General features: G+C 44.8%; 1 protein-coding gene across 1 annotated transcript in view; it reads right to left on the bottom strand.

Moving 5' to 3' along the window:
* LOC103356361 (RNA binding protein fox-1 homolog 3-like) overlaps positions 1 to 13,255 on the bottom strand; it is a 77,239-nt gene that overhangs the window by 11,037 nt on the left and 52,947 nt on the right. The window contains exons 3-7 of the mRNA XM_008280466.1: positions 12,474 to 12,617; positions 8,106 to 8,159; positions 5,178 to 5,270; positions 4,374 to 4,434; positions 4,229 to 4,282 (exon numbers count right to left, since the gene is read on the bottom strand). Coding sequence (XP_008278688.1) covers positions 4,229 to 4,282; positions 4,374 to 4,434; positions 5,178 to 5,270; positions 8,106 to 8,159; positions 12,474 to 12,617 — 406 coding nt within the window. The remainder of the gene's footprint in view (positions 1 to 4,228; positions 4,283 to 4,373; positions 4,435 to 5,177; positions 5,271 to 8,105; positions 8,160 to 12,473; positions 12,618 to 13,255) is intronic.

Genomic DNA, 13,255 nt, shown 5'->3' with positions numbered 1-13,255 from the left:
GATTAAGCTGGCCTCCACTTTTCCAGCAATTGAAATTCCCTCACAGCCCCCTTCGCTCTGGTCGTCGCCCCCTCAACCCCTCCCCCAACGCCTAGTCCATCACAACACAGTCAGCCCCATTATTCTTCATCCCCCAGCAACGCCCCCTTTGCCACCCTTCCCTCACCTTATTCTTCTTTATTCATTTCCATGACATGTTTTGGGTGAATTCATCACGGGCCACTTCGGTTTCTCCAATCAGAGATGGCTCTGCGATGGGGAGTTGTGGCGCTCGTGTCTGATCATGTTGAGGTGGGGGGTGGGGCGAGACTTTTCCTCAGTTGGGGTGAATAACTCAGGTTAATAACATGTATCCAATGCGTTTCAGATGAACCCACTGCCACAATGGAGACGGCAAACGGTCGCTCGCAATCTCAGATAAACTAGACTGCAATGAAGATCCATGGTGGCTCGTACACAGCCAGCGGTGTATCGGTTTCTGCCTGGGGAGCGACGGCCTGGTGTTGCCGCGCTGTGTGCAGCGTTAACCCTGCAGTTGGTTGAGACCAGTGAGCACCCTAATGAACGATGCACACCCTAGCCCCGCTGCTTCAATAAAGCTGACAGGGAGACAGATTAGTGGTGCTTTTAAAAACACAGAGAGCTAGGTTTAATGTCTTCTGCCATTAACATCACGCTCCATTAGTGGGTCCACACACATATTCAAACTTTGCGTCTCATTTGGCCAGGTGACGCCCACATACCCCCCTCCTCCTCTTCACCCACCCACCAATGTGCAGGGCACTTTGTTTGCTGCCAACGTACCAATAGACTGCCTGGACTAGCAGGGTGCCCCCTTTCCCCCAAGTGATTTATAATGCTGACCTTGACATTTAAATTAGTCTCTTTTTTTGGAGCAGTGGACATCTGAGTGCAGTTGCTAAAGGGCAAAAACAATCCTCTTTGATAGTTTCCAAGGTGTGTTTTTTTTCCCTCCCCCCTTTTCCTCTACTGTGTTTTGCTTCTGCTTCTAGGCCCCACAAAGTTCAATTGCTTCTTTCTTTCTTTTTTGAAAATTTGTATGCAATATGCATGCCGTGATGTATGTGAATGTAAACTCATAATGAGTTGGCGATAGGCTACACTGCTTCAATAATAACCCATAAATCAAAGGCACTGTCACACCTTGGTAAGCCTGTGAAAAGCAACAACAGCCACGGTGTATGAGAGCACAAACCTGGTCTAGCCACCAAAGTCAAACACCTTTTCCGGGAGGGGGGCTGGAGAAAATATGAGTTATGTGCTGGAGGGCGGCAGGGTCACACTGCACCTCATATGTCATATGTGTCAACTTGAGAGAAGCTCAATACCTGCAGAGCCAGTTGGACCTGAGGTAATCCAGCTCTGTGCCAATGATGGGGTCATAACCGGCTCCCATAAAGAAAGATCTGATTTTCCACAAGGTTGATCTCTCTAATACTTCCTGCTCAAATACATCGGGCAATGAGCACTTAATCCACGCACTGGGGACCAAAAACAGCTTAATCTAATCAAGAGTCTGGAGCTTAATTATCCCCCCAAAGTACACTCCAACAATGAGAGGATCTGTCTACATATATTAAGATGGCAATTAGCCTTTCTTTTCTGTCATTTACACAGCTGGTAGCTTTTCACGAGTCCTCAAGAAAACTCCACCTTAGTAGCAGAAAATATGAACTAGTGAATGAAAAGCTACTCATCTCCTGTCTCCCTAGGAATTAAGCTGCAGAGAAGAGTCTCTCTCTGGTAGCCTGAGGGGGGGAACCGCCATATGAAGGGATTTCTAAGTGACAGCTGTCCGTGGTGCTGAAAACATCCAACACCGAGGAATCGAGAAAAGGTTGCCAATTATTGTAAGATGCGCTAAACAGTGCAATATGTACTGCATACTGATCTGCCTCTGAGTATTTTTCCTAGTCATTTAAATACATTTTCCCCGTGTTGATGTAAGATTAACCTCTCCAACGTTTTTTTTTTCCCCTCAAATTTCAGACAATGAATGATAAAATCAATCTAAAAATATGTGTAAAATTACACTGAGTTACATTTACACAAAGATGAAGACATATGCAAATGTCTACACATGTATTTGTACAACTTTCATCTATAAAAGTTGTCATTAAACCACATCAGTGCACACTAAAAGAGGACACAGGTGAGCACAGATACTGAACGCCGTCCCATGATTTGTGCCACTGTCATGCTTTATTGCCAGTCCCTCCGTTTGACTGGGAACCCAATCTCTCCCCCTCCTCTTTTTTTTTTCTGGGATCACGACGCTGACCTATGAAACCTCTCCAGCACCCTTCAGTAGGAGCTCTGTGGGAGGTTTGGGTGTTTGGTGGCAACACAGGACACGGACCCGGGGTTGGCGCCGACTGCCAGTACCCCACCAAGTGCTCCCCACCACCTCCCTCCTCCACCAGAAGGAGGAGCCAATCTACCCTAGAAGAGGTTAAGAGCGGGGAGCCGGCATGAGGCTCTCATCCGTCATTCTCCTGAATGGGTTTTGAGGACAATAAACCTGTAGCGCCAGGACGAATGGAGACGAAGTGTGCTGTCACCGAGCCAGGATTTATGGCTCCCAATTTCACTGATCTCCTGCACAGAAATGAGGACTGATAAACAGTGATTAATCGCCTTTATATCCCATTTTACTCCCACCAAAAGTATATTAACTGTAGCTATGATGATTTTGGAATATGTCCTGAATTCTGCAATGTGATTTTTTTTTTTTTTTTTTTTTTTGTAGGAAGGGGAGGAAAATAACAATCTAAGGCCTGGACAGGGTTTTTTTTGTGTGTGGGTTAAAACAGCCTTTTTCTGCTCATTAGGGAGGTTTTGTTTCAAAAATGTATCTCTTATTTATGTTTCCCATCTTCCCAGCTGGCAAGCATATGTTGTCGTTTAGGCTTGGCAAACTCCAGCGCCATGTCAAGACGACTTGAAAAATTAGCAGCCAATAAATCACCCAACCCCTCCTGCTTCCCCTGCCTGGAGTGGTGGACCACACTCCCTCTGATTTATGAGATGATTTGGGAAGTGTGTGTGTGTGTGTGTGTGTGTGTGTGTGTGTGTGTGTGTGTAAAATGGAGAAAGTGTGCACGGAAGAGGGGACATGTATTAGTGTCTGTGTTCTACATAGGTTATCTATTTCTGTATGCTGGAATGCTTTGGTCTGAGTGGAAAAAAAAAAAAAACAGGGCAGGTGATAGTGTTGTGTGCGTGTGTGTGTGTATATAGGTCATAGAAATTATTGTTAATGGAAGTTACTTCATGTTCAGATCTTTAATTTAGTGAAAATTCAACCCGAACTCATCACAATGCATATATTTCAGTATGCGGCTACACAGGGATGTGCGTGTGTTTGTGTGTGTGAATAATTATCAGGCGAAGATGTCGAAACCAAAGGAGTGTTGGGGGGAGGAGGTGAGTGGGAGGCAGGGGAGGAGGCTTGGAGGGGGTGAGGGGTTGGGGATGAAATAAAAATGATAGATGACTGCTTTCTGTCATGGACAGTTATTTAGAGGTTCGCCGTAAAGCTGTCCGGGGAATGAACAGATTTTAGTCTAATGAGCAGAAAGGAAAGCCGTTAAAGTGGCGCGATGTGCTCAGCACTTCTTCCAAATGAAATAGTACCATTTCCCCCTCATTAAAATGCAAAGGGTTCATATAACATACAGCAATAAAGCTGGCATGTCGAGGCAGAGAGAGATAGGGAAAACCCCACTGAGCTCATCTCATTCCTCCATTACTGAGACCAGAAGGAATAGCGGCCTTCGACAGGGTAGGTGCCAACAATATCGCTCACTCAATCTCCCTTATTCGGTTAGCTCTGTAAAAGTCAATCTGGCGCACTTGGCAAATCCATCCACAGCAGCAGCCTCCACAATCTGATAACAGTTGCAGGGGCGCTTGCTCTTGAAATCATTTTTTTTCAGCTTTACAGTTGCACACCGCGCAAACAATGGCTCAGGCTCCCTCAGCCACTCAGAGAGGCTTGGATCATCCACTGCTTATCTGAGCCGCTCTCAGATTCACTTTGATTCGAAGGGAATTTCATGTTCAGTAGGTTCAGGATGAACCAGATTGTAGAAATTCAGGGGTCAGATTGGGATTGGCTGCAGCTGATAGTGGCCCTGTGTATGGTGCAATGCATATGGTGGAAGGCAGAGAGAGAGAAAAAAAAAAACACTGTTGTAGCTCTTACCAGCGTACAGTTCAGGACCATAGACAGCTCCTACTACTGGATTCAGCTTCCAGCCTGATGGAACAAAGACAAAACTCAGCTCACAATGGAAACTAAATGGAAACTGTTTTATTGTGTAGGCTTTATGATAAAGTACGCCGCTTACCATTCGTGTAGGGGTTGGCCACTTTTTTGTTTGTCATCACTCGTGCTGTTGCATTGTTCACCTGGTCAAAGCAGCAAAACACACAGCTTGTGATTACTTCACATTCACTATTCACCTATCCAGGGTGGGCTATGAGCAAGCAGCCAGATGAATCGAGACTAATTCATAAAAATAATAAATAAATAAATAAATGATTATTTAAATAGGTTTGAAACACTTCAGTGTGATTGAGTTTCATCCACCGTTTCATGAATTTATTCATTTTCTTACAGATTATTATATAACCAGAAGGAAAAGGGGAAGCATGCACCAATTACCCACAGGTATGAATATAAAAGAACATCCTCCAAATTCAGTAATTGGTTGGATAAACAAATGGATTCCAAAAGAAAAACACAGACAGTGCTTTGATTTTCGTCTATTGACCTGATGAGAATGACTGAGTGTGGGCTTGGCTCAGTCGTAAACAAAAACAGAATTAGAGCAGGCAACACTAAACGATGGTGATAGGGGAATGCAGGTCTTCTCAGATTTGACAGGAGTCCAGAAGATGATGGCATGCATTCATTCTGCATTGTCAGGTAATGATGGACAACTGGCGTGTCCATGTATGGATCCCGCATTCTACTGAGAAGGAGTTAAACGCACCATTATGCATGCATGCATCCAGGCACACACATACTCAGAGATGCAGATCCGCACACACACACCAGCCACATGCTTATGCATGGGTTTATAGGTAAGTTGAGAAGGCAGCAGGCAAGAAGGAGAAAAGATGAGGAAGAAGGGAAAAAATGAAAGCACCTCTATTTTGCGTCCCTCTACGATTGTACCGTTTAGTTTCTCCCGTGCACGATCAGCATCTGTGCTTGTTTCAAAAGTTACAAACCCAAAGCCCTGAGAGCACCAACGTTAGCCATCGGTAGAGAAAAAGGAGAAGGTGGACACAGACACACACACGCACGCACACACATACAGAGAAGGAAAAAGAAAGGGGAAGGGAAGAGAAAAGGGAGAGAGAGAGGTGAGAAGACAGGAGTAGGTGAGCAGCAGTGGCGGCAGAGTCGAGTTGTAAGCAGCCAGATTAATTAGAGGCAGTTAGTGAGGCGTCAGGAAACAGCAAACAGAGAGATCCGAGGAGAAGAGGATAACGGTGACATGACCTCGCACAACAACACCAACAAACCTGCCTGCTTTACCCAATTAAACAGCACGGCACCGGTGCCATGGGTGAATGTCAGGGAGCAGCGGATGCAAAACACTGTGTTAGCTGCCATAATAGTCGTATAATTATCTACACAACTTCAGCAGTGTGGCCGCTCAAATGGCCCCGTCTTCCCTTTGAAGACGTGGGAAACAGGAGACGGACTGAGGATGAATTCTCTAAAGAGAAACGTTCACTTGATCTCTGGCTATTTCTGATTCACTGCGCTAATAGTTGGGACATTTTTATGGAAGCAAAATTACACCGGTTCATTGATGCAAAAAAGTGAATGGTGTCTTCGCAAATACACTCCTCTGTGATAGAGAAGAGCAACGATATTGACTTTAAACCCTGACCAAAATACACCCAACCTCTCATTTCCATCCCCCTCCTCCAACTCTCTCTCTGCCTGACTCCCCTGGGGGGTTTGTCACTTCCTTGAGTTATGTGGACTGGGATACTGGACCTGAGCTCTATAGCGGAAGCATTAAGATATTCTGGCCAAACAAGTCCCATTCCTTTGGTTTCTATATATACTTATAGAGGTATGGGCAGGGGAAGAGAGAGCATGGCCGGCACTGCCTGATAATTGCTTGAGGATGTAATACATGTGAGAGATGGCGAGCGGTGTGATCTTGTATGCATACACAGGATCTCCGGGCTGCTATTTCTAGCATAAATAACACGGGACCTGTCCTTGGGGAAAGAGAGATAAAGAAATAAATTCAAAAAAGGAATTGAGGGCAAAATTAATCCTTTGGACATTCACCCGACTGTGGTTACCCCCTCTATCTTTTTTTTATCATGCACAAATAATTAGCTTACAAGAGGAGAGAGTGGAGCCACCATTTTTCAAAGGAGACAAACATATTGAATGCAAATTGCCAAAGCTTCATAGGAAATAGATTGTTTATTAATGGCCTGGTAGGTTCATTATATAGCACACAGAGTGCTAGAGAGAGAGAGAGAGAGAGAGGCATCATGGGTAATGGCTTTGTAGGGCACAAACAATAAATGCTTGTTACGGCGGAGGAGGCAGCTTTATCCGGTGCTCAATCTTGTCTGGCAGAGGGGGCTGAGTGCAGCAGCATCGCCTGGTTCCAGGCTCCCTGCATGCCAGTATGTGAGCCCAAAGTACTCCTAGGTATGAATGGGAATCAATAGTATTCATGCCTCAACACCCAGCCAGGGAGCCTGTCGCCTTTATGAATGGAAAGCTCTGGAGCTTAGTACACTCTATTAAATGAACAGCTGGGTGAGTAGCACTCGGCTGTTCACACCTCCGCAGGCTTCACCTGTCCTGGTACGTGGCTAGGAGACTGATACTGCAGCAACGCTTCAACGCCGGGGCCATTTTTCTGATGGCTGGTTGGTATTCTTGGTTAAGACTTCCATTATCTTTGAGGTAAATACATAAATGATTCAAGGAGTATAAGGTAAGTGCACGTTGTAAGATTTTTAAAGGTAAAATTGGAATCCCATGCAGTCTTTCAGGTTCTCTGCACAGCTGACCTTTGAGAACGGGGCTGTCTATGTTCAATACTTCTCTTAATGTCAACAAATCTTGTGAAAACCCAAAACCAAAGTATTTTGTGCTTATATGATGCTTCTTTGTGCCGCAGAGCTCCATCGCTGTCCTATTAAAAACTCATCATTGAGCCACCACAAACTCGCTGTGGCTTATTTTGACTCAGTTCCACAGAAATACTCACTGGAGCACCAAGTGTGTATTAATCTATTGCTGAAAATAGTCCCCAACAATGGAACTATTGACTAAAAACTGCAGTGGCCCGATATTTTTGGAAAACGCTGAGCTTTTTCTTTTTAAAAAAAAATAAATCTGCATATCGGTGACCTGTTTTTAAAGACTTACAACCTCAATAGGAACCGGTGAGCTTGGGGGCCGAGTGCAACAGAAGTAGAAGAAGTGCTGAGAAAGGGAGTAACACATTGTTGGTTTTTTGGTCATTTCATTTAGGTTTGTTGACAAAAAAAGAAGAAATGCAAATTAGCACTAACCTCATCCTTCTGCTGGGTTCTTGAAATGAATTAGTGTCAGCTTCCATATAGCCATATAAATGGGAGATAAAGTTCATTTTACCTAAACTACATCTATTTGCAAAATATTATTTCTACCCAGTTTATAACAAAATGATAAAGCTGAATAATGTAGAACCTTTTCAATCAATGCTCAGGCTTCAAAGAGGGCCAGGTCCCTAAACAAGCAGTTTCAATTCCATATGCTTGACGACCTGCAGCCGGCTGGTGGATTAAGTGAAATGTGAAACAGCTCAATAATGAATTGATTGACAGGGCTAATGATTCACAACTTGGGTGAGAGCTGCAACAAACAACAAAAACAATAGGGAGGGAGGGAGAACGAGAAAGAGAGACACGGTGGATGCAGCTCTCCAGGACCAGGCTTAGAGACCACTACTCTCAGCCAATGTACACACTACACTAATGCCATCATTAGGAAACAGAAGAAGTACATGGTAATGAAGCAGCTGGCGTTCTAGTTCACTTACCTTGGATCCTCGCTCATTAAAGATAATCTCCACATCTAAAATCTTTCCAAATTGCTGCAGAGAGAAAAGAAAAAGAGAAGAGAGATGGAGTTAGAAAGCCTCACTGCCTGTGAATTCATGAGCAGGAAGACTGGAGAAAGAAAAACCATTAAGGCAATATGGAAATGTTACTTTTGTGAGGAAATGGTGGTCAATTTGCATTTGTTAGCTCGGCAAACAGTTCTTGAAGCTCGCTGGCACGGTTTAAAAAGAGAACCCAGAGCTGCTGCTTTAATGCCTTTCTGTATTTCTATCAATACTATATGAAATGAGATCACAGTATTTGTAAAAAAAAATACTTGATCTTTGATTATATTACAGCATTTCTGATGTTTGTTTGCTTGCGTCTTTGAACACAAAGAGAAAAGAAGAAGCATCAGATGATATTTTGATGTTGTCTTGAGATACGGGACCCTGTCCACCTCCACGATCACCTGAGGAAAACTCACTTCTTCAAGTCTTGTGGAGACTTTAGTGGACCACGTCTGGCTCTACCTTTCTGTTCTTTTTGTACACCCCTCTCCCTTCTATTCTCTATTCTCTCTTCCTCTCTTTGTTTGTGTTCTCTCACAGTCAACAGGACCTAAGGGCCGGTCCCCAGGGGTTAACATGCTCCAGCCTTTCGATTTAACAGGGCTGCCTTTGGATCATTAGAAAACAGAGGAATGAAAGTAAACTGTAAGTTCCTCTAATGAGTGGAGTGAGAGCGACTTTTAATTGCTGTCTACAATGGCCGTATTATTTCATTAAAAGTAATTACCCTGTCAAGCGGTCCGCGTCGCCTTCATTTCAGCACAACAGGGAAGAAATGGGCCTTCCATGTGGTCGACGCTCAATGGGAATGGATGGATCGTTTGACTGAGCCACTAATAGGGGTTAGGAGGAGCTGGCTATTATCTGGCTGGAGTGAGTGGAGTGGGCTTGAGGAGCTGAGGGTTTATGGGTTAGCGGAAAAACATATGTTTCCTCCCACTTCAAAGGGTAATGCAGCAACCTCACCACACCAAGTTACAAAAGTGGCTCAGTTATTTAAAACCTCTGTTTCAGCAGGGTGCATCTTCTCCCCCTATATGTCTGTTCGTCTTGAAATGAGATTCCATAGATCCTAACCACACATCTGCCTCATATGGCGCTCAGCTCCATTGATTCGAATGGGGACTGTTGGCTCGATCACACACGCAGGCATTTATATCCCAGCGTGATGCCCCTTTCTCGCCTGAGAAGACAATGCTTCCCCCACGCAACGTGCAGATGCTAATTGTTTTAACCGAGCGTAATGGGCTTGTGGCGTCGATTAATTAGTTTCAGAGGAAGTCGTCTTTGTGGATTTCCACATGGCGCTGGGGACTGCTCGCTGCTCGCCAGTGATCTCATGCACTTCTTTCCCCACCCACCCACTCACACACACTCTCGCACACAGAAACAGCTGCATCAGCAGCACCGATAAACAATAGCTTCAATGGGAGGAGTCTCCAGAGGGAGGACAGCGGAGAGGCTGACGTCATCTAAGAGGCTGCAGCTACATCCATCCGTAGATTATGAACACAATTCAATATCCGTATGGAAATAAAAACAGAGGCATCTATAAGTTTAAACGATCAGATGAGTGGTTTTGTGTGTTTTATCCAATTTCTCAAGCACACTTTATGTTTAATTTAACATTCCGCAAACCATGCTGCAACATTTAAGACATTTGACTGTTTTTCTTTAGTTTCCATTTACTTTTATTTCCATATGGCTTCCATTATATTATCATTCCTAAGTAATGCTGTGCAGAGTCCCGAAATAATTTTTAATCTGCACTTAAAATACATTATGGAGAAATAGAAAATGGATTACACAACTCATGCATGTTTAAGTGGGTAGTATTTACACCGAAATGGGCAGAAACCAGTGGCTGCCTGGAATACCAGAAGAAAAAAAATACACTGAAATATTTAAAACTGAATAGCATGCATATAAAAATGGCCAGTAAAAAAAGTAAAGCAGACATGATTTGCAGTTAAAGAGCTAAAAATTGTAAACACGCTGGTACTTGCAGGCTTTTTTCCCCTGAATAAAATGATGACAGACTGTATATTCGAGGCCTTAAGCTTCCGAATGTGGAGGCAACAAACAAGATTGAGGCCCTTGTGCCTCCACCTTTGATTAGGCTGAATATCTTTAAGCTCCTCAGAAACCTATAATTACGCCACAGTGCCCTGTGTATTCAAACAGAGTGGAAGTGTAGAGCATGTTCAGGAGCAGCCGTCAGTGTGACAGTAGGACGGAGGGGAGGGGAGGGAGGGCAGAGGTCCTGATTGCTCCGGGGAATGCTGTGAGAGCCCTTACGTGCACTGAGAGAAGCACTGCTGAAGAAGCCAGTCGCATAAACGAGGGCACCCTCAAGCAGCGCAGCATGGGCGCTGCACAGAGCTCGCTCGCACTTGGAGTGTTTTCATTTCCCCTCACACTTACTAGCTCTCAGAGATCACAGTTTCTAATTACTGATTAACGTCCGCTGTGGTTGCCCTAATGAGGCCTTCATTCAGCGCCTCGTTAAAAGCTCACAGGTTTCGCAGCACCCTTAACCCTGTGGTGCGCGGGGTGAATCTCGGGCCCTCCCCTGCTTGTTTTAGGGTGCAGGCTGTCTACTGTTGTTGAAACAGTGGTAGAAGGTTTGTCCGTGCTGTGTGGGGGCAGATGGAGCTCCTGGCGGGGCTCTGCTCTGCAGTGGAGGCCCCCCTTCCCTAGCGAGCTGTGCAGCACCTCCACTCTTTTCCTCCTCTGTCTTCCCGCCTGCATGTCTGTGGGTTTCACTCATGCGTAACAGTAATGGCGTATTGAGCCGGTGGCGCTCCAGAAGCCATTAGAGCTAGAGGGATGAGGCTTTGCACACGCTGATCACACAAAGGCCCATTGTGGAGGCCATGTCAGAGGGTGGAGCGGACCAGCTATCTCCTTGCCAAGCTCTACCCAAGACAATCAATCCCTCAATCCTCCACGATTCCAAACCAGCAGAGGCCGCGCTTAACAAGAAGGAACGGGCAACATGTGGGTGAGGCTGTGGTGATTGAGGGGGACTGGGTGGGCTACGATCAATTTTGTATCATATATCTGCATGCGCCGGCCAGCTACACAAAGCCTCCGAGCTAATTACTGAAGTGATTTGGATTCCACACGACCTGCGCCGGAGCTGGGAACAATAAAGCCAACAATCAGAGAGAGAGAGAGAGAGAGAGAGAAGGAGGGAGAGCAGCCATGTTGTCTGCAATTTATAAAGCCACAGCTAGGGCTCTCAAGTAATTAATATCATCAGCTGGATGTTGTCTTCATAACAACGCGAATTAACGCCTCTGGGTTCTAATGGTCCAATTAGCGCATAACATTTAAAGTACATTTTTGGCAATCGTCTCCATTCAGATCCATTATCGTTATTGAATCGGGGCTGTTTGGTTCAATTCTTATTGAGGCTTTTGTGAGACACAAGGGTGAGCTGTTGAACTATATATTGCCTCATTAATTGGCCAAGAGGCAGAGAGAGAGAACGAGAGAATTTCTGTTATGGACCTGTGCTATTCTGACCACTCTCTATGTGCAACCTGTAAAAAAAAAAAAAAAAAAAAAGATCTCCTCCGTCCTGACTGACAGTTCTGTGGAAGCTACTTAAGATCTTTTCCCACGTTAAGAACAAATCCTCCATGTGTGTACTCTGATATATGAGCTATTTAACAAAACAGAAGATATTAATTCTGCTTCGTTTTTCTTTCTTTTTTAACTATCGGTAAAATCATTACTGGGTTCCATAGCTCAACGAACCTCAGCCCAGTGTTCAACGTGCAGTGCAGCAGTAAGTCCACTACCTGATTGTAACTGATTATTGCTTGTAAAAACTCAGGAGGCACTCTTCCCCCCCCTCCCCTCCCTGACAATGTACTAATCAATGCATTAACTAGATGACACTTTAAGCACTGGCGTCACTCATTAAATAAGCAGCCTTGGTTGCGTGATTTAGCTTGTTTTCCCTGAAGCTTAATAAGCCAAATATTCCATTTCATAAAGATGTAATAATTTTTTCTGACATTAGTGGAGGTGCTCTTTGTTTCAGGCGAGGTTGGGCCCCTCGACTATAAAACACCGCGATGAGGATTAATACCATTTAACATTCTGGGTGTGCCAAGTTTCCGTTTTACATCCAAATAAAGTGGTTTTAATGATCTTTAGATAATCTGTAAACTGCTGTTTTGTTTATTGCGTTTCTGGTCACCTGAGTGTTCCAGACTTTGCTGTAGCAGATTAACTTAGCGAGTGCAGTGGTGTTGAATACCAGTGTTCCTCGTGGGTACTCACCCCAAACATTTGCCTTAGGTCAGGGTCCCGGAAGCGGAAGGGAATGTTGGAGACATGTAACCTTTTGGGCTGCTGCTTCTCTGAAGAGTCTGAGTGCTGGAGCTGGAGCTGCTGAGAGCCCTCTGTTTGCGTCACATCATCTGTCTGCCAGAGGGAAACAAACAGAGAAAAGACACAAGCTGCTCATTAGCTGCTACAGAATACTGTACCTCCTGGTCCTGAAGTATGTGGAGGAGGAGGAGGAGGAGGAGGAGGGGGTTGAAAAAGGAGGGTGGCAGGGTGCAGGGTGGGGTAGGAGGCCTGGCTGACTAACTTACTCAGCGTCTGCCATTTTTCAATCTGGCGAGAAAGCCAAAGCGATAAACAGCCGATGACTTATAGTGTCAAACCTGAGGTTGTGCATAACAAATCCACTTATTAATCTCTTGCACTTAGCTCTTGAGCAACAGGGAAGATTGAAGGCGCTGACAAAAAGGCGTGAATATAGATCCCACAGAGCCCTGACATGTCTAGACTAAAGACACATTATTGGTGACGTTTGCACACAGCCATCAGAGTGCGAGGCCCAGAGCCCTCAGCGTTGTTGTTTCCATCATTATGCGAATGCTTTGCTGACATTTCTATACAAATGACATGTCTGATGTCAATGACTAATTCCACTTGTTTCTCTCTGTGACACCAGTGATGAATTTCACTGAAGGTGCTGGTGGCTTGTCTGTTCAGATGGACCTCATTTTTGAGGCAGTTTTATTTTCTGTGGACAGAACCTCACCGGTCAACTG

Source organism: Stegastes partitus, unplaced genomic scaffold, assembly GCF_000690725.1.
Source record: "Stegastes partitus isolate 25-593 unplaced genomic scaffold, Stegastes_partitus-1.0.2 Scaffold195, whole genome shotgun sequence".
Taxonomy (NCBI): Eukaryota; Metazoa; Chordata; class Actinopteri; family Pomacentridae; genus Stegastes; species Stegastes partitus.
Note: the sequence above shows the minus strand (reverse complement) of the source record. Positions and strands in the feature narration are given on the sequence as shown.